Here is a 24773-nt window from a genome sequence, read left to right as displayed (position 1 = left end):
CGTTTGGGGATGATTAGAATGTTCCAGGTCCTCATTGTGGTGCTGGTTACATAGCCATTTGCTTCCCCCAGAATTCACAGAACCATCCACCTTGCAATGGTGAATCTGCTGAGCAGACTTTTAAAAAACGCCTTTGCACTTGGACTTGCCACTGATGTGAACCATGAAGGAATCGCTCCATTTATTGAAAGCATTTTTAATGGAGCCTCAAGGGTGCACCATGTGGGGAGAAATTATTTTTAATGCTGTCTTTGTTGCTCGGGCTGTCATAACAAATACCATAGACCAGGTAGATTAAACAACAGACATTTATTTTCTCACAATTGTGGATGCCAAAATTGCTAAAGTCAAGCTTTCTGGGTGCGAGTGCTCTCCTTGGCTTGCAGATGGCCGCTTGATAAGGACGCTGTCCTATCAGTCAGGACGTGTGACTCCAGTTAACTTACAGTACTTCCGTAGTGGTTCCACCTCCCCAGACAGCCACATTGGGAATTAGGGATTTAGCAGGTGAACTTGGGAAAGGGGAGAGGAACACGAAGCCTGGCCCTGCACCCCCAGCACAGTGAGGTTTAGGAGCTGCAGGTGGGTGTTGTGCATAGCAAAAAGCTGGTCCTGCCAGGATGTCAGATGTCCAGAGAGAGAAAGGCACCATCAGGGACCCGGTGCCGGCCAGAGGACTTCTGGGGAGCTGGAGCGGAGAACAGCCGAGGGTCCTGGAGGACCAGACTCGGCCCTTCCCAGCTGGGTGCTTCTGGTCAGGCACTCACCTCGCTCTGCGTCAGCCGACTGGGAAATGAAATCAGGTGTGGCCCAGGTTTTTTGACTCTGTAGTTTGTGCTTCACCCACCACCTGACTGCGGCCTCCGTGGCACGTTGGGAGCCCAGATTTGGACCCTGGGCGTCTATTGGAAAACAGTCCCAGAACTACCCCCAGCAAAACTGCAGGTGAGCGGCTTCCTGGCTGCCAGAGGAAGAAAGGGCATCCTTGAGCTGTCAGGAGCAGGGCTGCAGGGGGAGGGGGGGAGGGGCGGCTCAGGAACAGGCCCCAGCCCTCTCTGCGCCTCTAGCGAGTGGACACCCTGCCCCGATGCCCTGGCGGACAGGGACTCAGGTGGGGCCTGGGCTCTGGACTCAGGCTAGGGACTGGGAATCAGCCAGGTCGGGGGAGGACGTGGCCCGAGGGCTGCGGCAGCTCCTCTCCGGCCTCTGTGACCTAGTTTGAGCGCTGATGGCATCTGCCGCCCGCCCGGGGAAAAAGCACATCCATCCACCCCGGCGCCGGCGGAGAGCAGATCTATCTGGGGCAGGAGACGGATTAGGAAACAGCCATTGCTCCCCGTGGATTTTAGCCCGTTCCCTTTCCCTTTTGGATTTCAGCGCTGCCCTAATTCTCGCTCGTACCGGGCCGGTCGGATCATCACATTCCATGGAATAGAGAGGTCCACCTCCAGAGGCAGTGATTCCGGTCTGGCCAGGGGTGCCTGGCGTGGGCCCTGCACACGTTGTCGGCCGGCAGGGCTGTTTGATGAGAACGGGAATTCATCCATGCGTGTGCTCGGAGGGTTTTTGGCATACCTGAGGTCTGAATGAAGACAGTGCGTGTTCTGCGCTTGTGCGGGAAGGGCTTGTGTGCCCACAGCCTTGGGCTCCTAGAGATGAAGCTCTCCCTGCGGCGGGAAGGGTGGACCCGGCCTTGCTCAGGCTGCCTCGCTTACCCCCCTACCCCGACCCCCACTCCCTGCTCGTGACTCCCTGAGTTCTCGCCCTCCCCTCCAAGGCAGAGCGGAGGAGGCTGATATCTTAATCTGGTAGGCACAGGTGTCAGGAAGGTGACTGGGGTGTATCAACTAGAGAAAGTTCCAGAAGGAAACAGAATTCCATGCTGAACACTCAAACGAAGGTATCTGAATGAAGGGCAGGGGTTACGGGCCTCATAGAGGGGCTCAGCGAGGAGAAGACGGCATCCAGAGACTGATGAGAGCGGAGGTGAGGAGGGAAAACCGTGTCCCTGGAATCCAGTGGGACTGCAGGCCTGGCTGCCAAGTGGGACAAGTGAGTCAAGCAGGGGCCCAATCGCTGGCTGCAGGATGGTCCCGCAGGCCAGGGACAAGGCAGAAATATCTCAGATCTTCTCACTTCGTGCCCTTGCACCTTCTCTCGGTGTCATTTGGGGTCCCGGGAAACACAAGAGTTGACCTACCAGGACCAGGAGGTGCAGCAAATGGGTCTGTGGTGGAGCAGTGGGAGACGAGTGGAAGGGAACAGCTCTGCACCGTCTAGCGTGGAGGGTACACGGCTGTGAGCCCTGCTCACTCTGAGGTTGATACAGAATCCAAGCTCCCTGTGATTGAGCCTTAGCATGCAAAACAGCGCGTGCACTGGACTTGGCAAGTGTCGCCCCACAACCCTCGTGACAGCCCTCTGAGAGGATGACTCCACTTGTTTTCTAGGTTTAATGGTCGATACGGCAGATACTGGATGTCGATATTTAGGACCTGGGCAGCTCTCGCAGGTATCGTGCAGGCCGAAAGCTTAGAAGCCACATTTCTCAGAATCCCAGTCGGCTTCCAGTTTAGATTCTCGGCCAAGTTTTAGGAGGTGGAGAAAAGGGAGCGTGGCAGCTGTGTGCAGGTGCACAGGTTTCGGCCAATGGCGGCCGTGAGGTGTTGCCATCAGCCTTGCATCTCCTGCAATCAGCTCTGACGCTGCAGACAGCCATTAAGATCTTTTGTGGTGGATTCTGCAGTTTCCTCAGCTCTTGAAAGCACGCCTCTGTTTCCTGACCTTTGCACTCAAGGCTTCTTAGTGATTCTTTAAGCATAGGTTTCCACATTTTAAATCCCTCTCTGCTTGAGCGTTCTTGCCTCACGCTCTCTCCTTCTCCATACAAAGAACATAACCAAGCACAGAGTTCCAAGCTCTGCCTGCCTAGCGATTTCTTCTCACTACATCAACTCTGCATGCCTCTGTACTGCAGCACAGTTTTGATGGGCCTCTGCAGGCCCAGGACTGAAAGGTTTTCCTCTCTTGTCAGCTGGAATAAGGACTCTCCTCAAGTGCTAATGCCAGTGGAGAAGCTGTCACTGAGGGAGGTGACATGGGAGTCTGGGCCACCTGTCCATAGACCTTCCTTTGACTTGCCTGAGCCCAACCTTCAATGTCCATCAGAAGGTGGAGTTTTGCTGGTCTGCCAAACCATCCTGCTTGGCAGGTGATGGCAGGCAGCTCCAGTCACACTGTCCTTTGCTGCCCCAGGGCTCAGAACTCAGTGCAGGAGGCACTGTTCTCTCTCTCTCTCTCTCTCTCTCTCTCGACAGGCAGAGTTAGACAGTGAGAGAGAGAAAGAGAGAGATAAAGGTCTTCCTTCCATTGGTTCACCCCCCAAATGGCTGCTATGGCCAGCACACTGCGCCAATCTGAAGCCAGGAGCCAGGTGCTTCCTCCTGGTCTCCCATGTGGGTGCAGGGCCCAAGCACTTGGGCCATCCTCCACCGCCTTCCTGGGCCACAACAGAGAGCTGGCCTGGAAGAGGAGCAACCGGGACAGAAGCCAGTGTCCCAACCAGGACTAGAACCCGGGGTGCTGGCGCCGCAGGGGGAGGATTAGCTTAGCGAGCCGTGGTGTCAGCCTAGAAGGAACTGTTCTACATACAGTAATTCTGTACTGCAGAGGGTAGCTTGCTTCATATCTCTAACCATCGACTAACTCTACTATTCTGACTTGCCAGAGACTCCATATACCGTCAGTATCTCCCATGGTCTCGTGGACGCACACAGACATCAGGATTAGTTGGGTGGTAGGGGGTAACTTATAGCAGGGAAGCAGTGGGGCACACACAAGTCCCTGAGCCATCATTAGTCTAAGCTGGTCACAGATGGGCTGTAAATAGCATGGCCAGTGTTCCAGGAGGCAGGACCCCTGTCCCCAGAATGCTGCTCCTATTGTGTGTGTATTGTGTATGTATTGTATGTATTGTGTACGTATTGTATTATGTATTGTGTATGTATTGTATGCATTGTGTATGTATTATGTATGTATTGTATGTATACAATCCTATGTATTGTGTGGGTGAGAGCAGGGAACATCTCTGAAATTACATCAAAACAGAAGCCTCATGGGGTGGGAAAATTGCCTCGTCTGTAAGGGGGCACTTCAGAGACTCCAGAGCCCAGCAAAGTGTTAGTTTCTTCTTCCACTGAGCTAATCGGACCTACCGAGTCAGCTAAGGGAAAGGCCAGTATGTCAAGTATCCCAGCTGGGAAACAAACCCCTAGGCAAGCAGCAGAGCCCTGGGGCCCAGAAGAGAACTGTAACCCAGTCTCAGTGGCCCGAGAGAAAGGAGCCCACAGACCTCTCCATCCATGGGACAAAGAGCGCCAAATAGAGCAATGAGGGGCAGAGCTCCCTCTGACCAGTTCATGTTTGGAGTATGTTATTTATCTTTTTACTTTTATTTGAGAGGCAGAGACATACAGAGATCTCCCATCCATCTGCTGGTTCATTCCCTAAAAACCAAACACAGGACTGAGCCAGGCCAAAGCTTGGATCTGGGAAACCAGCCCACGTCTTCCACACTGGTGGCAGGGCCTCTGCTGCTTGAGCCATCATCTGCTGCCTTCCAGCAGCAGGATCAGGGGAAGAGCCTGACTCAAGCCAGGTACCACTGATACGGGATGCAGGCGTGTAATTGCTGGTTTAACCAAGCCGAATGCCTGCCTCTGGAATGTGCTACATTCTGTTCAACTCAAAAGACTGTATTCCTGCACACTTTTGCCAAGAATTCCATGAGATGAGACTTTCAATGCCAACTTGGTTAGGCTCTGGCAACCAGTTATATTTGGTCAAATGCCAATCTACATGTTGCCGTAAAGGCAATTTTTAGATATGATTAACTTTTTAAAATAAACAATTTTATTTTTAAAATTATGTTACTTTATTTAAGAGACAGAAAGAGGAACAGAGCACTCCCATCAGCTGATTCACTCCCCCAGATGCCTGCAATGTGCAGGCATCTGAGACCAGGATCCAGGAACGCAATCCAGGTCTCCCATGTGGGTAGCAGGAATCCAACTACTTGACTCACCACGGCTGCCTCCTAGGGTCTGCACTAGCAGGAAGCTGGAGTCAGAGCTGGCGCCAGGAGTTGAACTTATCTATAGAACACAGGCATCTTAACCACTGGGTCAACTGCTTGCCCCATGATTAACATTTATATCAGCAGACTGTGAGTGAACTAGACCCCCTTCCACGTGTGCATGGGCCTTTATCCAATCAGGTGAACATCCTAAGGAGAAGGAATCTTTGCTCCCAGGTGGCTTTTGTATTCAAGACTGCAATATCACCTCTTCCCTGGGTCTCCTGCTTGCCAGGCCACCCTGCAGACTTGAGACCAGCTGGCCCTGACCACCATGGGGTCCAATGCCTTCTAATAAGTCTACCTCTTCATACACACCCCCACATTGCCTGAAAACCTCATTTTGTTGCAAAACATTTGGAGATCCATGCACTTTTCGTAATACATATTTTCCACAAACTTGAGAACCCATGTGTGCATACATGTGTGTATAGAAATGACAGTATTTTATCATTTTATATATAAATGAAAGAAAACTCTGTATATACCAGTTGCTGATTAATAGAGCCCTGTGAGGAGATGCACAAATTTGGATGTAACATATATACTTGAAGTCATGAGCTACCCATAGCCACATTCCTATATCCTTCCAACACCTGATACATATCCAGTGCTCACATATCTGAGTGAAGGCGTGCGAGGTGGACTTAAGCAACAAGAAACCCTGAAAAGACTCCACGACCAATCCCTGACTTCACTCTGTAGCACTGGTCTTTAAAAACAATCTCCCAGTTCTCTAAAAGGGAAGACACTATCACTTCCTTCAGGCCACCTTTTTATCCAAACTTTCTATATTTGGATCTGTTAAAGGGAGGGAAAGAAAAATATGGTCTCAAAGTCCCAAGTCATCATCTCCCCACTTGCAGCTCCAAACTGGACATAGGACTCCTGACCCCAATTCTATTGCAGTGTTGCTTCTATGTGTAGGCTGGGGGAAGAGCACCTGTGCCTCAGATGGGGCACACTCTGTGTTGTTAGTGGTGTTTGGGTCTCTGTTAAGTCCTGACCTGATAGAGTTAAAGCTGTTCAATAGCTATTGTGTCCTATGGGAGACATACAAGAAGTTAATAGGTGTAACAGAGTGTTGCTGTGCTGTAAGATCTTAGAATGCATCGCACTGAATCTTTTTCATAGATAAGGAAATCCAGGACCAGAAACACATCTCTCAGGATTGGTTTTCCGGTGCATTCCTGAAGCACTGACCTTGACCTCCCTGTTAGAAGTTATCGTTTTCCCTCTGGGATCCCCTGTGAACTGCTTGCACCTCTCTTTTTTGCACTACGTTTGATGTTCCTTCGTTGGATTGTGAGAGTGAGGAGAAGCGAGTCTGTGTTTACCTTCTGGAGCCCGGGGCAGAGGCCATGGCAGGGTAATGCTCCACAGGTGCTTGTGTAAGGAGGGGAGGGGAGCAGGGACGAGAGAGAGAGAGAGAGAGAGAGAGCGGGCGCATGAGTCCACAGCCTAGAGATCTGATTTATCTCCAGTCAACATGGCGGCAAGCAGCATTTGAGACCCCAAGCCTAGAAGGAAGGGGTACTGTGGAGCTGGAGTCAGGGAGCTCCTCGGGGCTGCTGAGATGGTGAAGGCTTTCCCCTCTTTCTGCGTCACTTCCTGGATCCATGGAATAAATTGGGCCACAGACACAAACAGACCAGGTCTTCCCCTGGTGCCGGATCTTATGCCCCAGCTGAAGACACCCACTTGGAAGAACCTCTGAGTCCCACGCATAGAGCAGACCATGGGCGCCCCACTGTCTCCCTGCAAGTGAGAGAAGGAAGAAGCACTCACCTGCAAAGCAATCAGCAGTACCTCCAACAGAGGATGTGGTGGGAGGTGGGGGTCCTACTGCTATCAGTTTGGGGCCTCCCTCCTGGGCTTCCTCCTAGGAACCTAGAAAGGGGTGGAGTGTTGGAGGGGGAGGGGCTAGGCAGGGGCTGCGTACCTGGCATTTGCCATTGGTGCCTGGTTCCTGCCAGGCACAAATCATGTTCTTGGAGAGCTCTTTTACTCTCTTGAGGCATTCTTTCCAGTCAACCTGTACCACCCTCAGCTTTTTCAGGTGCATGTTTAAGCCATCGTAGTGGCCTGGGAAAGTGAGGAAGTCAGTGTGAGAATGAGCGCTGCATTGGCCGCAGACAGCGACGGGTCCATGGATGATCAGATTGGAAGTTCTAGAATGGGTGGAGGGGGGAGCCTTAGAGGGGACCTATGTAAGCCCCCACTCAATAGCCTCTCCAGTCACTCCAGCATATGGTCCCTCTGCTAAACGTGTCTCCCGGGGGAACTTCACTGAAGCCAGCCCCTGCAATGAGCTGTGTCTCCGCTGTCTCTCCAAAGCCTGAACAGAAATTCAAAACAGCACAACCTCTGAGTCTGCCATGTCAAATGGAGAAGCCAGGAAGAGGACACACCTGGAGGTGCCATCTTGTAGAAAGGAATTGATCATGATGCTAGAGCAGCCCTTGGCTTTCTCTCTATCCCACTCCCCCCTCCCAGAGGCCCTTCCCTAGCCGGCCAGCCTGGTGCCCTGCAGGGAAAGGAATGGGAGTCATCAGTGACTGAACTCAGCTCAAGGTCACCTTGGGATGGTGGTCTGCGTCAGGTGGTCTACATTAGATGCTTCTAGGTCCTCAACAACTATCCTTACCTCTCACGTTTTGAGATCCTTCTGTCGCAGGATTTTACTGAGGACCTCACCTGTATAATTTCATGGAATTTAATCCACATAATTCACTTAAGGGAGAAATGGCTGTTATTCCACAGATGCGTAGAGGTGAAAAGGAGAAGCTGGTCCAATACTGAAAAGCCAGCAAGTGGTCAAGCTGAAATTCAGCGCTGGGTCTTCCCACACCCAAAGCATCAAGCTGTGCAGCCCAGGGCAACCTACATGGAAGCCCTCTATAGGTGACCCAGGGAAGGCACATACCATACCCATGAACCGACACCCACTCTGCCATCCAACACCGGTCCCAGATCCTCTCTCTCTCCTGCAGGCAGATGGGCATTTTGAAGTTGGTGAAATTTACCGGTGTGGCAAGCAGGAGCAGAGCAAGGTCACTGTCGAAGAGGGGCGGCTTGTAATCCTGGTGAATAATGATCTTCTGCACGTGCTTTCTCTCCGCATGGATATTGCTGTATACTCTAGTCCCCATGATCACAGTGAAATCTGTTAGTGCCGTTTCCAACCTAAAGAATGAGTATAAAGATGCCAGTGCTAACCATAGTGTGGGGAGCAACTCGGACTAGACTAAGTTACTGGAATTAAGACTTATTCTATGCATCTGCTCTCCCACAATATGGCGCTGGGAGAGGAGTAAACAACTTCTACACAGCTGCCTCCAGTTCGACCAATAACCTGCAGGAGCTGATCCTGCTCCTGATTGGAGGAGAGCAGCGTACTCGGCGTGTGGGTAGCAGAGTTGGGATTGGTGGAAGAGGACTATAAAGGAGGAGAGAGACAACATGCACCAGGAACATCTAAAGGGAACATCCGGATAACATCTGAGCAGCCCCCGAGAGAGCCAGCCGGCGGTGGGCCACTCCCCCGCAGAAGTGGGGAAAGTGGCAGGGGGAACCGCCCTTCCACGGAGGTGGAAGGGACGGCAGCCAACCCGGGAAGGACCAGCAGCAAACCCGGGAAGGGCCGAGCAGACAAAAGAACAGCACAGGGTCCTGTGTTGTTCCTCCGCGAAGAGGGGGAGCGACACCATAGTTGTCATGTGTTTCACACTCTCAGACGCAAGTGTAGGATTTACAACTAAATACTGGGAAATTCAGAGTAGTGGTTGTATTGCAGTGGCCTAGAGAGTAGATAGAGATTGGATAGGTAGGAGTCATAGGCCAAAGCTCAGGGGAATCTCTGAGCCGAGGAACCATGAGCCCAGGGAAAACCCTCTTCCAAAGGAAGTGAAATGCATCCATCCGAAGGAAGAGCATTGTGCTCTCCTTGGTGACGGGGCGCTTGGCTCTCTTGTCAGCTGCTATAGTCCAAGCAATTAGAACAACACATAGTAGATACTCAGTGAGTATGTGAACAACAAGTGAATCCAAGATATTGTCTTCATGTAGTGAGGACAGGTGAGAGACGCCTGCACTGATCTTCCAATATGGAGTGCGTGGTCACAATGAGCAGCCCACCTTTGGATATGGTTGATTAAATAAAGAGGAGAGAGTCGGGGCTGGCGCTGTGGTGCAGTGGGTTAATGCCCTGGCCTGCAGTGCCAGCATCCCATGTGGGCGCCGGTTCAAGACCCGACTGCTCCACTTCCGATCCAGCTCTCTGCTATGGCCTGGGAAAGCAGAAGAAGATGGCCAAGTCCTTGAGCCCCTGCACCCACGTAGGAAACCCGGAGGAAGTTCCTGGCTCCTGGCTTTGGATTGGCACAGTTCCAGCCATTGTGGCCAATTGGGGAATAAACCATTGGATGGAAGACCTCTCTCTCTCTCTCTCTCTCTCTCTCTCTCTCTCTGCCTCTCCCCTCTCTGTGTAACTCTTTCAAAATAAATAAATCTTTTTTTAAAAAAAGAGGAGAGAGTGGCAGTAGAACAGAGATTTTTGGGGTCTGAAACTAATTGGAACCTACTGGGTATACAGTTTAGCACCCCGATCCCATTGAATGACCTAGCCCCAAAAATGACATGGATAAGATATGAGGTAAACTAAGACAACACCGGAGACACTTACAAGGTCCTTGGGAAGCAATGTGCAGCCGTCAGAACCCACCACCGATGTATGATGGAGCCTGCACAGAGGTGTTTCCCAGACAGCTGGATACTCACTTGCCACGGGAACTCACCATTCTGGACTTCAAGCAGTTCTTGAAACGGCAACCAGATTGACTTCAGAAAGGCAGGTCGGTAGCCACACTGAACCTTATCTGCATGAGAATGAAAGAGCCACCTGTCACCATGAAAAGCACAGAGAAATCCTCTTCCCGTATTCTCGGCATCTGCCCAGCTCAGACCAGTGACAAAGTTGAGTGAAGTAAAAAAGAGCAGGCCTGGTGGGGACAGATTGTGGAAAACACCAGCAAATCACACTCCCATTCATGTCAATTCCTGACAAACCCAAAAAGTTGTGCTACCTGGGGAAGTGGGGGAAGAGCTCCATCAGGCAGGGCATCAGCCTGGGGTGGCAGTGGGGACACACCAAAGATAGGCAGGAGACAGGAACCATGCAGTAATTTGAACAGGGAAAGTTTAGCATGAAAAATCAAAAGGACTAACTACTAAGAGTCAAGAGGATTCTAAGCAAACCTCAGGGCTAGGGGAGAGTACCTAAGGAGGAAGCAAACTTGGTCTTGGGCATGCAGAACCCACTAGAGAAGGTGTGGTGTGTGTCCAGCCCAGTGGAAGGCAGAGAAGTTTGCTAAGGGTGACTTGGGCTAGAGCTGGTAGCTGCTGCTCAATAAGCAGAAAACCCTTTGAGGTAGGTGGACAGAGAACTCTGGCCAGAACTGGCAGCAAGAAACACCTGCTGGGTGTAGGTGTTCAAATGGCAGCACACAAGTGCACAGAGGGAGTTTAGGTGTTGGGAGCCTGCCTATGTCCAGTGGTGGCAAACCTAGGGTGTCTGTGTGTCTGCAGTGGGACAGCTGCAACAGGAGGAGGTGTAGATGGTTTGTGGGGTTTCAAGTTTGATTAAAGGGAAAGAAAGATGGGAGCAGAGGTGGCGGTAGCACAGCCAAACTTTATCTGGGGGACGCTTTGATAGATTGGCAGGCAGGCCCTTTATGGCATGAGACCAGCCAGAGGCTAAGGCAGGGGTGTGTGTGTGTGTGTGTGTGTGTGTGTATTGGGGGGGCGCTATCCAGAAGACGACAAGGAGACTCCCAGGGGAGAGAGGAATCAGAGAAGGGGTTTGTGTGTCTAGGTGATGTTGCTCACTAGCAAGGTGGGGAGTCTCTGGGCCCGGGAGCTCCATGGGCAGTGGCGGTTGGAGGTACAGACTTTATTTTGTCTATGGCTGCAGATGCTGGGTACAGTTTCATGCAATGTAGGTGGGCTTGTGACGACTAAAAATCTGCTCATCGCGTGATGTTTATAACAACCGGATGTGTTGACAATTGAGTTTTGCATCTGTTGTATTCTAAGCTAATGGGTGTAACTTGCTGTGAAGAAATCAGCAAATGTGGGCCAATATACAGAGGCCACCCTTTTACTCATTTGTATATGAGAAGGTCCCTAAAAGTAGGAGCTCGCTAAGGGATGAGTAGCTGTACCCGAACACTATCACATGTGTCCCCTCCCCTTGCTGGCAACCATGCAATAAAAGCCAGGCACGAAGCCCACTCCCTCTGCAGTGTCCCCAGAACCCTCTCCTGAGAGTTTCATGCTGTGCTTGCTGCAGAGAAAGGTTGCTTGCAGAGTCCAGCCCCTCTGTTGCAGCACAGATGATGAAGGGTGAATTTGGAGCTGAGAGGCGATACAGTGAGGGATTCAATTCACAGGGACCGAAAGAAGGCATGTGGGGGATTGGGGACCATGGGAGGGAGCAGAAAAGATAAGCAAAGGACAAGGTCCCAGTGGCCACCAATCTCCAGCAAATAGCCAATCCCCAAGGGAATCTTTAAAAACCGTCAGCTTGGGAAAATGAGACTTAAAAGGCATTCGGCACAAAAATAGTAAATGTTCTTCATTTAAACAGAGTAAGAGAGGAAGCAGCAAATTTTGCTAGATAGAAAATACTACCCAAAACAAGGGAAAAATCTGAACAAACATTTTGCTATAAATTTTAAAAAATAAAACCTTATAAGTATCTCTATGAAAGCAGATTATAAATCAGAAATTCAAGGAAGAAGTTAGAAGAAAGCAGGTGGAACATGAGCCAGCAGATGTCAAGCTAAAAACAGAATAAAATGAAAGAATACCTGAGGCAAGACAGGGAGGGATAAGGAGGACTTAGCTTAGAAAAGTTAATGAAAATTAAATAGAATTAAAGAGTTTAAAAGGAGATTTTTTGTGAATGTGATTTTCATTTCTCTAGGATAAAAATCCAGATAGAGACTCCTAGGTCATATGGCAAGTCCATGTCCAGCTTTTTATAAAACTTCCAAGTTGCTCCCCTGTCACTCCCCGTCTTCGTGGAGGAACGACACAGGACCCTGCGCTGTTCTTTTGTCTGCTCGGCCCTCCCCGGGTTTGCTGCTGGTTCTTCCCGGGTTGGCTACCGTCCCTTCCACCTCCGTGGAAGGGCGGTTCCCCCTGCCACATTCCCCACTTCCGCAGGGGAGCGGCACACCGCCGGCCAGCTCTCTCGGGGGCTGCACAGGTGTTCCTTCAGATAGATGTTCCCCTTAGATGTTCCTGGTGCATGCCGTCTCTCTCCTCCTTTATAGTCCTCCTCCGCCAATCCCAACTCTGCTACCCACACGCCGAGTACGCTGCTCTCCTCCAATCAGGAGCAGGATCAGCTCCTGGAGGTCATCACTCAAGTTGGCAAGAGGCAGCTGCGTAGAAGCTGTTTTCTCCTCTCCCAGCGCCATATTGTGGGAGAGCAGATGCATAGAATAAGTCTTAATTCCAGTAACAGTATAGTCCGAGTTGCTCCCCCCCCCCCCAGTAACTGGTACTGGGCCAGATCAAATCCAGGTCTCTCACATAGGTGGCAGGGATCCAAGCACTTGAGCCATCGTCCCCTACTGCTCTCCCGGGGTTTGTATTAGCTGAGAGTTAGAATCAGCAGCAATGGAGCCAGGACTTGAGTCAGCCACTCTGATATGTGATGAGGGTGTCCCATGTGGCATCTTACCCACTGCACCAAACACCTGCCCCAGGGTGGAAATTTCTGGTCCCATCTCTTGCCTGTTATATTCAGACTTTTTCTGAATGTCACAATTCCACACTTGAAGTATTAGATTTGAAGGGCCTTGCTCCTTTCTCTCACCTCTACTCTTGGTTTGCTCCTCTTCTCCCTACTCCCTGCATTGCCCTCTCCTCCCCCATCCTGCCCCTCTAGTTTCTCGAATTCCCAGTGACCCACAGACACACACTGGCAAGCTCTAATGTGGGACAATACTTCAGCACAGCTATTCTGGGTGTGTTTTTTTTTTTTTCATTTGTTTCCATTCTGGTTGTTACATTGAAACTGGGAAGTAGGCATGACTCCCACATGCCCTTGCTCTAATAGAAAAAGAGACAGCCACTTCTTAAATGGGAAGGTTTAAAACAGATCCAGAAAGTGCATGCCATTCTCAGAGACTGCCACCACCACCTTTAGGCATCTGTCAGATAACTGGTTATTCTGGTAGAATAATTTAACTGTCTTGGCCACAGCACTCATGAACACATCACAGCAAATAGCATTTGAACAAGATAAACATTCAGTCCGTGTTTAATGTTTAAGTATGGTTTGCCAAGGACACCAAGTTCATGACACTCCACTGGTGTTTATTTTAGGAAGTGTCACTTTCCAGAGAGTGGCACTGTCGCCTTCTCCCCCGCGTACCCCACTGTCACAGCCCTGTCAGAACACTCGGAGCTAGGTGTTCTCAGCACGGCTACGCCCCCTCAGCTCAGCTCTATGTAAATCAGGAATAGGGAACGTGAATTAGCATTGGCCCATCTCCCCTTGAGGGATTCTCCTCCCCACTGATGCTGTCACTTCTTCCTCACGGTCCCTGCCACTCTGACAGCCACTCCCGGAGACGCTGACACACAGACATGGCAGCACGCAGGCCCTGACTGCTCCCCCACCTCCACGTCTCCCCTCAGGACTGTGGAATCTTCTCCCTGCCGTCAGCGCGGACCCCTCACTGCCCTGGCTCCACCTCCCACCCCGCACCCCGCACTCTCAGTTCAGTTCCCCTTACTGCGCATCAATATGATCTCACTCATGTTGCGGGGCGGGGTGGAGGGGGGACCTCTTCAGTGGTCTCTTCTCAAGACCCAAGTCACACAGTCATGCTCCTTGGAGTATAGGGGGAAAATACGAACTAGCTCTTCTCTCCCTCTACACACACACACACACACACACACACACACACACACGCCTCCCACTCCCTCACTGTGATGGACAGGATGTTTCTCCCACGCCAAGCAATTCTCCAGGGGAGCCAACTGGGTGTCCCACACATCATTTCCATTCTGACACCAACTGGAATTAGTGTAGACACCACAGGTTAAGAGCTCTGTCCCACAAGACTGTCCCCACTTCAGCAGCCAATCACAAGTCGCAGGTTCTGGAATTAGCCACGCCTCTGTCTGACTTGACTACCAATCAGGGCTTCCCATGAGTCTCTCCTTGGGTCTGTTCATCTGCTAAAGCTGCTCACAGTTTACCTCCTGCTGCTGACTTGCCACACTGGGACTTGTCAAAGGGCACGGATGAAGAACCGGGTGCAAAGAAGGCGAGGGCTGGGCGTGAGGAGACCGTGCAGAGCTCCCAGGCCCTCTGCAGTCCCCTCCTCTGTGTGTGCCACAACCCCGACTTGCTCTGAACCCTGCCCTCCGGGATTTTCATGGAGGCCCCGTTACGTAAACATGATTGATTAAATCATTGGCCGCTGGCAATCAGCTCAGCCTTTGACTCCTCTGTGGTCCCAAAGCACCTGAAAACGTTTCAGTAGGGGCCCTACCACGTTATATTCATGATCTGTTAGCAAGTTTCTCTCCCTGACTACAAATGTCTTGATCAGAGGCCGTGTCTCACCCTCTCTCCATTGCCAGTATTTAGCAGAGTCTTGGAACGTGTTAAACTCCAATAAACACTGGCTGACTAAGGGGGTGAACACGAAAAGCTAACCATTTCCTGGATGTTTGAGGCACTACATAATTTCAGCTTATTCAACTGTTTGGAGTAATTGTCCAGGAAGATTTACTACCTTTCTGATTCTGTTTGGTATTTTCTTTTACACATCCCAATTTTAGCCTTTTAGGTCTCCAAATTGCACTCTGGGTGTGTGCTGAAGGGGCTTGAATTGGAATGTCTTAGTTTCTCAAGCATGAAGCCGTGGAAACACCCTTCACTCTCAGGGGTGGTTAAACCTGGGCAGTAACACAGACCTATCAACTCTTTGCTCCCTGAAATATTTACTGAGAATCTGCTAGCTATAAGGTAGTGTATGACCTCAGAGACAAATTTATATTTGAAACCCTAGGCTTCCCTCTCCTAGCTCGCTGCTGCTCTTCCACATGCACTGTCCATCCCATCAGCCCCTTCTCAAGGAGCCTGCAGAGCAGGGCAGTGCGTACAGGAGCCCACCCCTGTCTGCCGGGGACATGTGCCAAGACCCCAGTGGATGTCTGGAACCGTGGGTAGTACCAAACACCATGGACAAGGTTTTCCCTGTGCATGCATACCTTTGATAAAGCTTTAAGGTACCAGTTAGGCACAGTTAGAGATGAAAATCATAGCTAACATAAAGAAGAACAATTATAACAACATATTATAATAAACGTTATGGAAAGGTGGTCTCTCTGTCTCTCCTTCTCAAAATATCTTATTGCAGTTTTCACCTTCTCACTTAAAGGAAGCACTATGATAAAATGTCAGGGTGTTTAATATGTGGATAGCCACTGTGGTGCCACAGAAAATGCACCGGTTGGGACACTTCCAAATATGCCATAGAGCTTTGTCCTGTGGCGCCTTGCACAGGACTGAAGCTGCATCACTCATCTGGCTCCTCACCTTCTCACAGCAGCCCTGGCCTGGTCTCCACTTAGAGAGCACGTGGTCTAACACAGGTGTTCTAAATTAAAGAAGCCTGATTCCACCACCACACAGCTGCCTGTCCCAGGGTGCTGGGCCCAGAGAGCCTACATGCTTTTGCAAAGAGGAGAGTGGAACCTAGAGAAGCAGTCAGTTGCTAACTTGTTGCTCCAAGTACCCTTGCTTCCAGATGTCTGGGTCCAGACCCCAGGGATCATTATAGATGCTGTCTTCACTGAGCACTGTATGTCTACTTTGATTCATCAATTATAATCCCTGCATTTCCTGGTCATTGGCTCTAAGTCAGCAGCCCCCATGCCACTCAATCCATTCTACAGGTGGCGGGTACCAAGTAGCAAACATTCCCCCATCCTATGCTCTGGGTGAGCCTGGCACAGACCTGGATTGTCCTGGGCATGTCCCTTGAGTGCCACAAGCAGTGGAATTAGTAGCCAGAGCATCTTGTTTGTTGCTTGAGTCCAGGGTGGCTCAACCTTTGCCTCCCATCCAGGCTGATGAAATGCCAGCTGCAGCTGCTTCAAGGTGGGGCTTCACAAATGCAGGGCAGTGCTGGACCCAAGTGACGTCACAGTGAGCCCTGGGGCTAGGCAGCAGGCATGAGATGCAAGTTAGCCTGGCCTCGCTGGCTCTGCACAACCCAGTCCTTGCCTGTCTTGTGATCCCTCCGCAGGGGTAGCTCAAGGGACTCCCAGGCAAGTAGTGCCTGCAGGCTCCCTTTCCACCCCCTGTGTATCTCAAGAAGCCCTGGATTCCACTGTCTGTACTGGCATTGAAGGATGTGGTGGTTTTGGGGGCTTGGGGTGAGCTCTTACAGTCTCTGGAACGAGGTCTCAAAAGCCTGCTAGACTTTGTTAGGAAATGACCATGAGATTAGTTGAAGGTGAAGGGATGGAGTGAAAGCAGATCACATGGTAACATTTGCATTGAAAGATTTGTCTGGGCGAAACATGGAGGTTATTCTAGAGAGGATGACATGGGAAGCGGCTCCAGTGACAGAGATGACAGACAGTGGTGGCCTGGAGTCAGGAGGAGATGTGGGCACTGATGAGAAACAGTGCAATCGAGAGAGAGAGGAGACAGGTCCTGTGGCTGCTGGGCTCTGTGGGACGAGTAGGCGGGTGCAGCTGCAGATCTCAGGTTGGGGGCAGAAGGGCAGGCAAGAGAGTGGTCAGCGCCTGAGGCCTTGGGGCTGGAGGAGAAGCCTGGGGAGAGCGTGTGCTGAGATGAGAGGGGGCTGAGCCCCGAGAATCCATCCACAGAGACGTGCGGAGAGGAGATGGAGCTGGAAGAGGAGGCTGGGAGCATGGACAACTGACCATGGATGCTCTGGGCGCAGGGACGTCCCTGAGCATGGACAGTTCCTCCATGAGCGCCAGTCTCTCCAGGTCTCTCCACGTCTCTGCCACGGGCCTCACACCCTCTCCCTCGGCCACACTCTCCTTTGCTTTCACATTCTCTTCGGCAGTCTAGGTATTTAGGTCTTGTCACCTTAAGACCTGCTGTACAACCCTATCCCCTCATCAGCAATAGCACCTGTGTTTCATTCTTGAGCATGTGATGGCTGAATGAATGAAGCTCCCTCCACCTGAAGCAGCAGTTATCCACAGGGCTCCCAGGTTCCAGAAAAGACCCTGCCCCCAACCTTCACTCCTGTGCCCGTTTCCTACTCTGTCTTCTCCATTTCACTCATGAAGTCAGCCTCTGTCATCAGTACACATTCACTCTCTGTCGCTCTCCCACTGACTGTAAACTTAATGAGGGCAAGGACTTTTTTATTTACTCCTACACCCTCAGTTCTTAGAATGGCACCTGGTCCATATTAGGCACTTAATAGTTGGGTCGGATGGAAGGCTGGATGGATGCATGCGAGCCCTGGGGAGACTTGATCTCACTCAAGCTGGAGGTTGACCTATGATCCTAAAGCATTCAAGCTCTGGCTCCACCCCAGTGAGTTGCATTATATTGAGCAAGTCATTTAAAGTCTGTGTTTCATCTCATCTCCTAGATATTTTGCAAAGATTAGGAAAAATAATGTAAAAATTGGATATGATTGGTTGGCTGAAAGCCCATCAGGGGAGCAGCATTGCCTACATGGGTTTGAATCCCGGCATGCCAATCAGTAACCTGGAAGGCTCGCCCAGTCTCTGGACTTGTCAGCAAGAGTTTCCATCTCCACGGACAAGCAAGGGCCTAACCTGATCCAGCACACAGAATTGCTCTGCACGTTAAGTGTGTCTGCAGACGCAAACACTGAGGCGCACAGGAAGGCAGCAGACTAAGTCAGTGTCCTGCCCTGTCAGCTTCCCGGCTACCTCACCTGGAATCACAGAGGGTCTCGGGGGAGGATGACCTCCGAGGTGGTGCCGAAGAGACAAGCCTGTGGCTGTGACCTGTGCCAGACCAAAGATGCCAACCTAGAGGCTGAGGCTGTGGCCTGGACTTCAGAGCTCACCATCATCGTGGCAGCAAACACATGGGTGCGTTCGTTGTTGTGTACTAGACCCTGGGACCCAGCCCACCCTGCTGTCAGCCCTGACTGGTGGCTTCTCCTCTTCCCACTGGGCAGAGGTAAGCGAAGCTCTGAGAGGCTCAGCGGCCTGCCCGAGGCCCTTTGTGGGAGTGCCAGAGCGAGATCTGGAGGTGGAAGCATCTGTACATCTGATTCCAGAGCCCCCTCTCCAATCCAACACGCAAATCACTTCCTAGGTCCTGCAGTGCCCATCTGAATACGGGGGCAGCTTCCGGAGGAGGCGAGTCCCCGCACGGATTGCAGTCAGGAGACAAGAGGCATCCTCCCAGGGCGTCTGGCTTTGGTGCTCGCTGGGTGTTGGTGAGGTCCTTGTGCCTGAAGGGTTGCAGTCCCGCGATGCGGCTGGGCTCCACGCAATGCCAGGTACCGGCTGCCCACACTGCGGCACCCGAGGAGATTCGGAGGCGGAGCCTTAGCGCAGCGTGATGGAGTTCCGTGCAGTGGCCGCGTCCGTTGTGAGAGCTTGTGGTGGGGGATCTGGTAGAGCGAGGCAGTTGTACAGACCCGCGCCAGGGGCTTGCCCCGGCTAGGATGACTTACTAGGTTTTCCTACATGGCCCTGCTTGGCAAACTGCTGCAAAATGGGAAAAGCACAGGGCTCCAACCAGACCTCTCCCACTGCCGATAAAGGAAAACTAAAGCAAAGGCACCGCGGAGCAGAGCGGACAATCTGAGCTACACATGGATTGTGATCTAACCCCGCTTTATTCTCATCTCACTGCCTCTTTAAAAGCCATTCCATGGGCTGATTAGTCTGGCCCAGATAAAAAACTTTTCCTGAATGTTCTTAATAGCCTGCAGCCACTTGAGTCCAAACCCAGTAGCCATTTGCAGATTGGAAGAGCCAAGCCCTTGGCACACTCCAGACGCTGGCTCAGTGCCAGGCTCCCGCCCACAGAATGGGCCTGGAGAAGAGCATTGCCCTTCCCTCCGCCCTGGCTCTGCTCCCCTGCGCCCCAGCATCACAGTTGCCGAGAGGCCCCAGGTCGCCGGGAACTCAGCTCCCACCTCCCAGGCCCAAGTGGGGTTACTTCTACACTGAGGTCACTTTCTGCTCCTTCTCGCCCCTGAGTACCTGGTGGTATGTCCCCAGCCTCTTGCTTCTGAAGTCTTGGCGCACTCCAGGAGGATTCTTTTTTTTTTTTTTTTTTTTGACAGGCAGAGTGGATAGTAAGAGAAAGAGACAGAGAGAAAGGTCTTCCTTTGCCGTTGGTTCACCCTCCAATGGCCGCCACAGCTGGCGCGCTGCGGCCGGCGCACTGCGCTGATCCGAAGGCAGGAGCCAGGTGCTTCTCCTGGTCTCCCATGGGGTGCAGGGCCCAAGCACCTGGGCCATCCTCCACTGCCACAGCAGAGAGCTGGCCTGGAAGAGGGGCAACCGGGACAGAATCCGGCACCCTGACCGGGACTAGAACCCGGTGTGCCGGCGCCACTAGGCGGAGGATTAGCCTAGTGAGCCGCGGCGCCGGTCAGGATGGATTCTAAGCATCTCTCTCAGCATCTGACTCCCTGTGCAGCGCACACTGGGCCCCTACCCAGCAGCAGCTGTCTCCACTAGGCCATGCTGATACTTCTCAAAATGGTCCGGAGATGATTGACACTGACTCCCAGCATCCGAGAGCTGCTGCTAGAAGTGCTCAGTGCTGCTCCCCAGCCCCCGGCCCCGCCAGCCTCAATCCACTGAATCGGGATCTGAACATAAGACCTAGAAATCGGCCTAAGATGGCCAGGTGACGCAAGGCACCAGTTATATATGAATTTGCAGATAAACTACATTCTGTTCAGTATAAGTATGTCCCAAATATTGCATTGGCCACACTCACACTAAAAAAAGAAAAAAAAATTTTTGCAGCATCATCTTCTGAAATGAGCTTCAACTTGGCAGCCTATATTCTATATTTTTATTTGCTAAGTCTAGGAACCCAAATCTACACTGAACAAGGTCCAGTCTGCACACCAAAGTCAGTGGCATAGTTTCACTATGACCTCTCCAAAGTGTACGTGCTGGAAATGTCATTCACCGTGCAACTGTGCCATGAGGTAAGGCCCTTTGGAGGTGTCTGGGTCAATGCCACGTTACCAAGGCTGCAGGAGAGCCCTTACTCTCTTCCACACGGGATGACACAACATCTCTCTCTCCTGGAGGGTGCAATAAAGGTCGTCTTGGAACCGGAGACCCAGCCTTGACCTTGCCTTCGGCTTCCATGGTGCAGCTCGGTGAGAGAGTACACATCTGTTCTTTATAAAGTTCCTACTCCAGTATTCTGTCGTAGCTCACAAGGGTCTGAGACAGCCAGAAAACCACTGACCAAGGAGAAAGCCACCCTGAGGCCCTCCAGAGTATGAGTCTGGCAACAGCCCTGGACATCCCCTCTCACCTGGCACCTGCTTTCCTCTTCCAATTTCTGAGGATGCCTTCTGCAGCACTGACACTGCTCTCCCCACCCTGGGCCCCCCGTGTCTGTCCGAATCTAGGAGAGCCTTACCTCTTGTAGCCTAAAAGGGTGGTCCCCTCTGGAATTGTGCAGGACACAGGCCACGTGGCCGAGCAACATAGTTGTCCCCACCCAGCCATCCTTCCACTAGTTGCAGTGCATCGTCTTTGGAAAGCAGCAGTGGACTACGTCTGAGTCCTGCACAGGAAACGGGCCCGAGTTCGTGGGCACAGGAGACACATAGAGCCCATAGGATGGTCTTCGAAAGGCAAGAGCGCCTCCCCTCAGCGTGCTGTGATTTGGTTCAGATACTTCCCAGAAGCGAGCAGCAGCTCCCAGCGGGCACCTCTGCTGTCCCTGCCTCCCCATGCATGAGATCAGCTCTCATGCTCCATTCTCCAGACACCTGGAGCCTGGAATCCTTCTCCCCTCCACAGCCCCACCCCTGGCCCCAACAGACACTGAGCAAAGAAGAAGCCATTGGCATTCGGCAGGGGATGGGTGGCTGACCTGTGGCTAGGAGAGACCTGAGCCCTAAGGCTGGGCAGTGGGAAAACCAGGGAGTGTCCAGCAAAGGCATCTGAGGATAAGGAGGGAGCCTGTTTGGTGGGACCAGGAGCAGGTGACCCGTGTGCTTTGGGGCCGTCACCTGTAGGCCAGGGAGGAAGGCAGGGCCCATCATGAGGGCCAGGGCAGGCGAGGTATGATTCAGAGCAGATGGGGATAGTGCCAGCCCACATCCGCTCTACCTCTCCCATGGGTCCCCAGGGCCCAGAGCAGCTGCCTTCAGGAATCCACCAGTGGGGAAAAAATAGAAGAGCAAATTGATGAAGCTGCACCTCCCCAGAAAGCAGCTAGAGCCACACCCTTGGTGCAGAGCTGAGGGGCCACCTCCCCACCTGCAGGGCCTCGCTTTGAGAGGGGACACTGGGTCCCCCTGCTGCAGGAGAGGAAACTGAGGCATGAGGTTGGGCAGGGTGGACACACTGTCATCGAGGGCTGAAATGATCATGCAACTGGCTTCCAACCACTGGGCCTGGCCCTTGGCTAGCATGGCAGTTCCGAGACATTTGGGTCAATTCCACCCGAGTCAGCATGCAGAGGTACAAACTAACACATGTAGTAAGGTCCAAGTCCTGTGACTGCATTGCTGGCATCAGGTGAGGCCACGGGCTGCACAGCTCCTTCTGACTCCAATGTTTTCATCTCTAGGAATGGACAGGGACCCGTCGGAAGATTTGGGGAGCACGTGGAGTAAGTGGAGAGAGCGGGGATTGTTGCCTGCTGCTCAGGATGCGAGGGGAGGCTGGGACCCCTGAGCCCAGACCCTAAGCCCTACTCCTGGGGTCCGGGTCGGAGCCCGGAGCAGAGAACTAAGAGGGCCACTGTGCCACACAGGATGTTAAAGCTGGGAGCAGCCTCAGGGGCTCCTGGGTCCCCCTCCCTCCCCATACCCTGGGATACGGCCTGGAAGCCCCTGGCTCAGACCTTAGCCATGCATTCTCCGAGAAGGTCTGCTGTGGCAGGTGCTGTAGAATGGGAGGCTTCAAGGACAAGGCCCCATCGTGAGGCCACCGTAGAAACAACACAGCCAGAAAAGAAACCTGCGTGACTTCAGTCTGCATTCTCCGAGCCGTGCCCACTGTGACATCACCAGCAGGGCTGTGGCTCTAAGAATGCAGCACTATTCCCCTCTGCCCCAGCCTCCGTAACCTCCCAGGCCCACAGCACAGCAAGGGCCATGCTCCTGTTCTCAATTTTCCTGCTCCTTTCCCGGGCCAACGGAAAAGATCTCGGTAGGTGGACTCTTCTCCCAGGGGCCAGAGCAGCTGTCGCAGGCAGGGCTGGGCCTGAGAGCTGGCCTCCTCACCTCCCTTCGTCCAGTCAGTGGTGAGCGTGAGGACCAAAGGGACAGAGCTGGACACGAGCTCATGGATTTGCTAACTGGCTCCTTGAAGGCCAGGGCACAAGGACCTAGCTTGATGTTTTCCCATCCACCCCTCCTTGAAGCCACTTCTCTCTCTCCCCTAATGCCCAGCCCAGTGTTTCCCCTGTGTGAACTTGAGTCTTGGTTTTGAATCCCAAGGCACAAGGGAGTGCATGGAATGAGCTAACCATCAGTCCTTCAGCTCAGAGGGTGGGGGTCGTGGAGCACGAAGTCTCCCAAGAGCTACAGACTCAACGCAGAAGCGTAGCTCACCGTAGTCAAGTTCAGGGGCACTTCCGTTCTCAGCAGTCAGCTTTCCACAGCTGCCGGTAGGTCCTTGGTCTCGCTAAGGGATGGCCAAGGCTGGAAGGAGGCTGGATGACTTAGAAGCAGCCGTCATTGGCCAAGCACTTTCCCACAGGCAAATGTCCACACCACCACAGGGTGGGGATCCTGCTCTTAGCATTGGAGCAGGACAGGCTCAGGATTTGTCCAGAGTCACACTGCAAGAAATCGGCAGAGCTGTGACAGGTCTTCAGAAAGTTCATGGGCAATGTATATTATAAGATCTATGCATGTATTTTGAAAATATTTTTCACACCAAAATAAACACATGTAGCTGCATGTATCTTCCCACAAACTCAAGTCCCCTTTGCCTGGTGAGCACCCGGCCTTTCCCCACTGTGCACACTCCCTTTTGCCCAGAACACGGCCTGCGCAGCGGCTGGAGAAGGTACTGCGCCCCAAGCACTCTGTGAGGACTTTAACACCAGTTATCTCATCCACTCATCTGTCTTATGGGACAGGGTGTTATGCCCATTTCAGGATCGAAGAGAAGGAGAAGGTACTGCGCCCCAAGCACTTTGTGAGGACTTCAACACCGTTATCTCATCCACTCTTCTGTTTTATGGGACAGGGTGTTATGCCCATTTCAGGACTGAAGAGAAGGGTTCGCAGCTTCCTCCAAATGGTTTACAAGCAAGAGGCTCGAGCTGTCTGACTGCAGAGCCTTGTGCTCTTAGCAGGTGCCCTGTTGTGCATCTCAGAGACAAATGGAGTGGACACTCATGCCAGCCGCCCACCATGCAACCCGGCTCACAATTGCCTCTTGGTTTTGATGCATTTTCTCCCACACTTCCACGTTGAGATTTTTAACCTGATGAAATCGTGAGTTTTAAAATATGGTTTCCTCCTGACTTTTTTCACTCAACTTTGAATCACAAGCATTTTCCTGCATCATTAGAAACTCCCCACGAGCATAACTTGTATGGCCGAGAAGCGGTTCCTCCTCCTATATTTTAATCATGTAATCGTAACATTAGGTTGTTTTCAATTTGTCTGTTAAGAAGTTTATGGCAGTGCACCTCCTTCAAATATGTGTGTTTGGTGCATTCCAGAAGTTTCCTTTAGGCTGAGTGTCCAGAAGTGGCATCATGGAATCAGAGGGCCACTGTTCTGTGCCAGGTGTGGTCCCAGGCCTGAGGACCCAGCGCGGCAAGACAGATGATGCCACCTTCCCCTCGCAGAGCTGCATCCTGGGACCAGGGCCAGGAAACAAGGACCAGGGGTGGATGCGTCCTCAGGGCGACCAAACAACGTAGAAGCGGAATGCAGGGCAGCAGATAAACAGTCACCAAGGACAAGAGGGGCTCTGGTAGACACAGATCCTCTGGAGACGCCTCTGGGGAGGGGCCTGAACAAAGTGAGGGAGTGATGCAGGCCATGTGAGAGAGAACCTTCCAGGCAGACGGCAGCATTGGGTAGCAAGAGCACCAGCTCTGATGCCAGACTGTCTGGTTCAAGTCTTGGTTTAGCCTTGACCTGCTGTGTGACCTTGAGCAAACTACGTGAGCTTTCTGTGCCTCAGTGATGCCAACCGTAAAATGAGAGTGCACGCAAGAGTACCTACTCCTAGTGTGGTCCTAACAGTGAGGTGCTTGTAGCTGTACCTGACGTACAGCGAGCAAACGCTCGGACGTGTGATTGGGACATCAAATGGAGGAAGTGCAGATCCAAAAGTTGTGGAGTGAGCATGTATGCACAGCTGAAGGGTCTTCACACACAGGGCTGAGTTCTCA

At 52.1% G+C, this 24773-nt stretch overlaps 2 protein-coding genes across 3 annotated transcripts in view; one reads left to right on the top strand and one right to left on the bottom strand.

Annotated features, from left to right (window-relative positions):
* Positions 1 to 440: 440 nt before the first annotated feature.
* PRSS55 (serine protease 55) overlaps positions 441 to 24773 on the top strand; it is a 37598-nt gene continuing 13265 nt past the window's right edge. The window contains exon 1 of one of the 2 annotated variants that reach the window (XR_016229901.1): positions 441 to 945. Coding sequence is in view for 1 of the 2 variants with exons in the window: in XM_008248975.5 (XP_008247197.2) it covers positions 22510 to 22564 (55 nt within the window). In the remaining variant the exon portion in view is untranslated. Of the gene's footprint in view, positions 946 to 22509; positions 22565 to 24773 lie in introns of those variants that run through there. The other variant, XM_008248975.5, reaches the window with a different exon arrangement.
* PRSS51 (serine protease 51) lies at positions 4942 to 16454 on the bottom strand. The gene is made up of 5 exons (XM_051831692.3): positions 16183 to 16454; positions 9819 to 10011; positions 8061 to 8320; positions 7077 to 7219; positions 4942 to 6892 (listed from the first exon to the last, which is right to left on the bottom strand). The coding sequence occupies exons 1-5, from the start codon at positions 16241 to 16243 to the stop codon at positions 6596 to 6598; spliced, it is 954 nt and encodes a 317-aa protein (XP_051687652.3). The 5' UTR covers positions 16244 to 16454; the 3' UTR covers positions 4942 to 6595.

The sequence above is a fragment of the Oryctolagus cuniculus genome, chromosome 2, assembly GCF_051225735.1.
Source record: "Oryctolagus cuniculus isolate XC-2025 breed Fujian yellow rabbit chromosome 2, ASM5122573v1, whole genome shotgun sequence".
NCBI classification, from domain to species: domain Eukaryota; kingdom Metazoa; phylum Chordata; class Mammalia; order Lagomorpha; family Leporidae; genus Oryctolagus; species Oryctolagus cuniculus.
The sequence above is the reverse complement of the archived record's forward strand: the minus strand, read 5'-3'. Positions and strand labels throughout refer to the sequence as shown.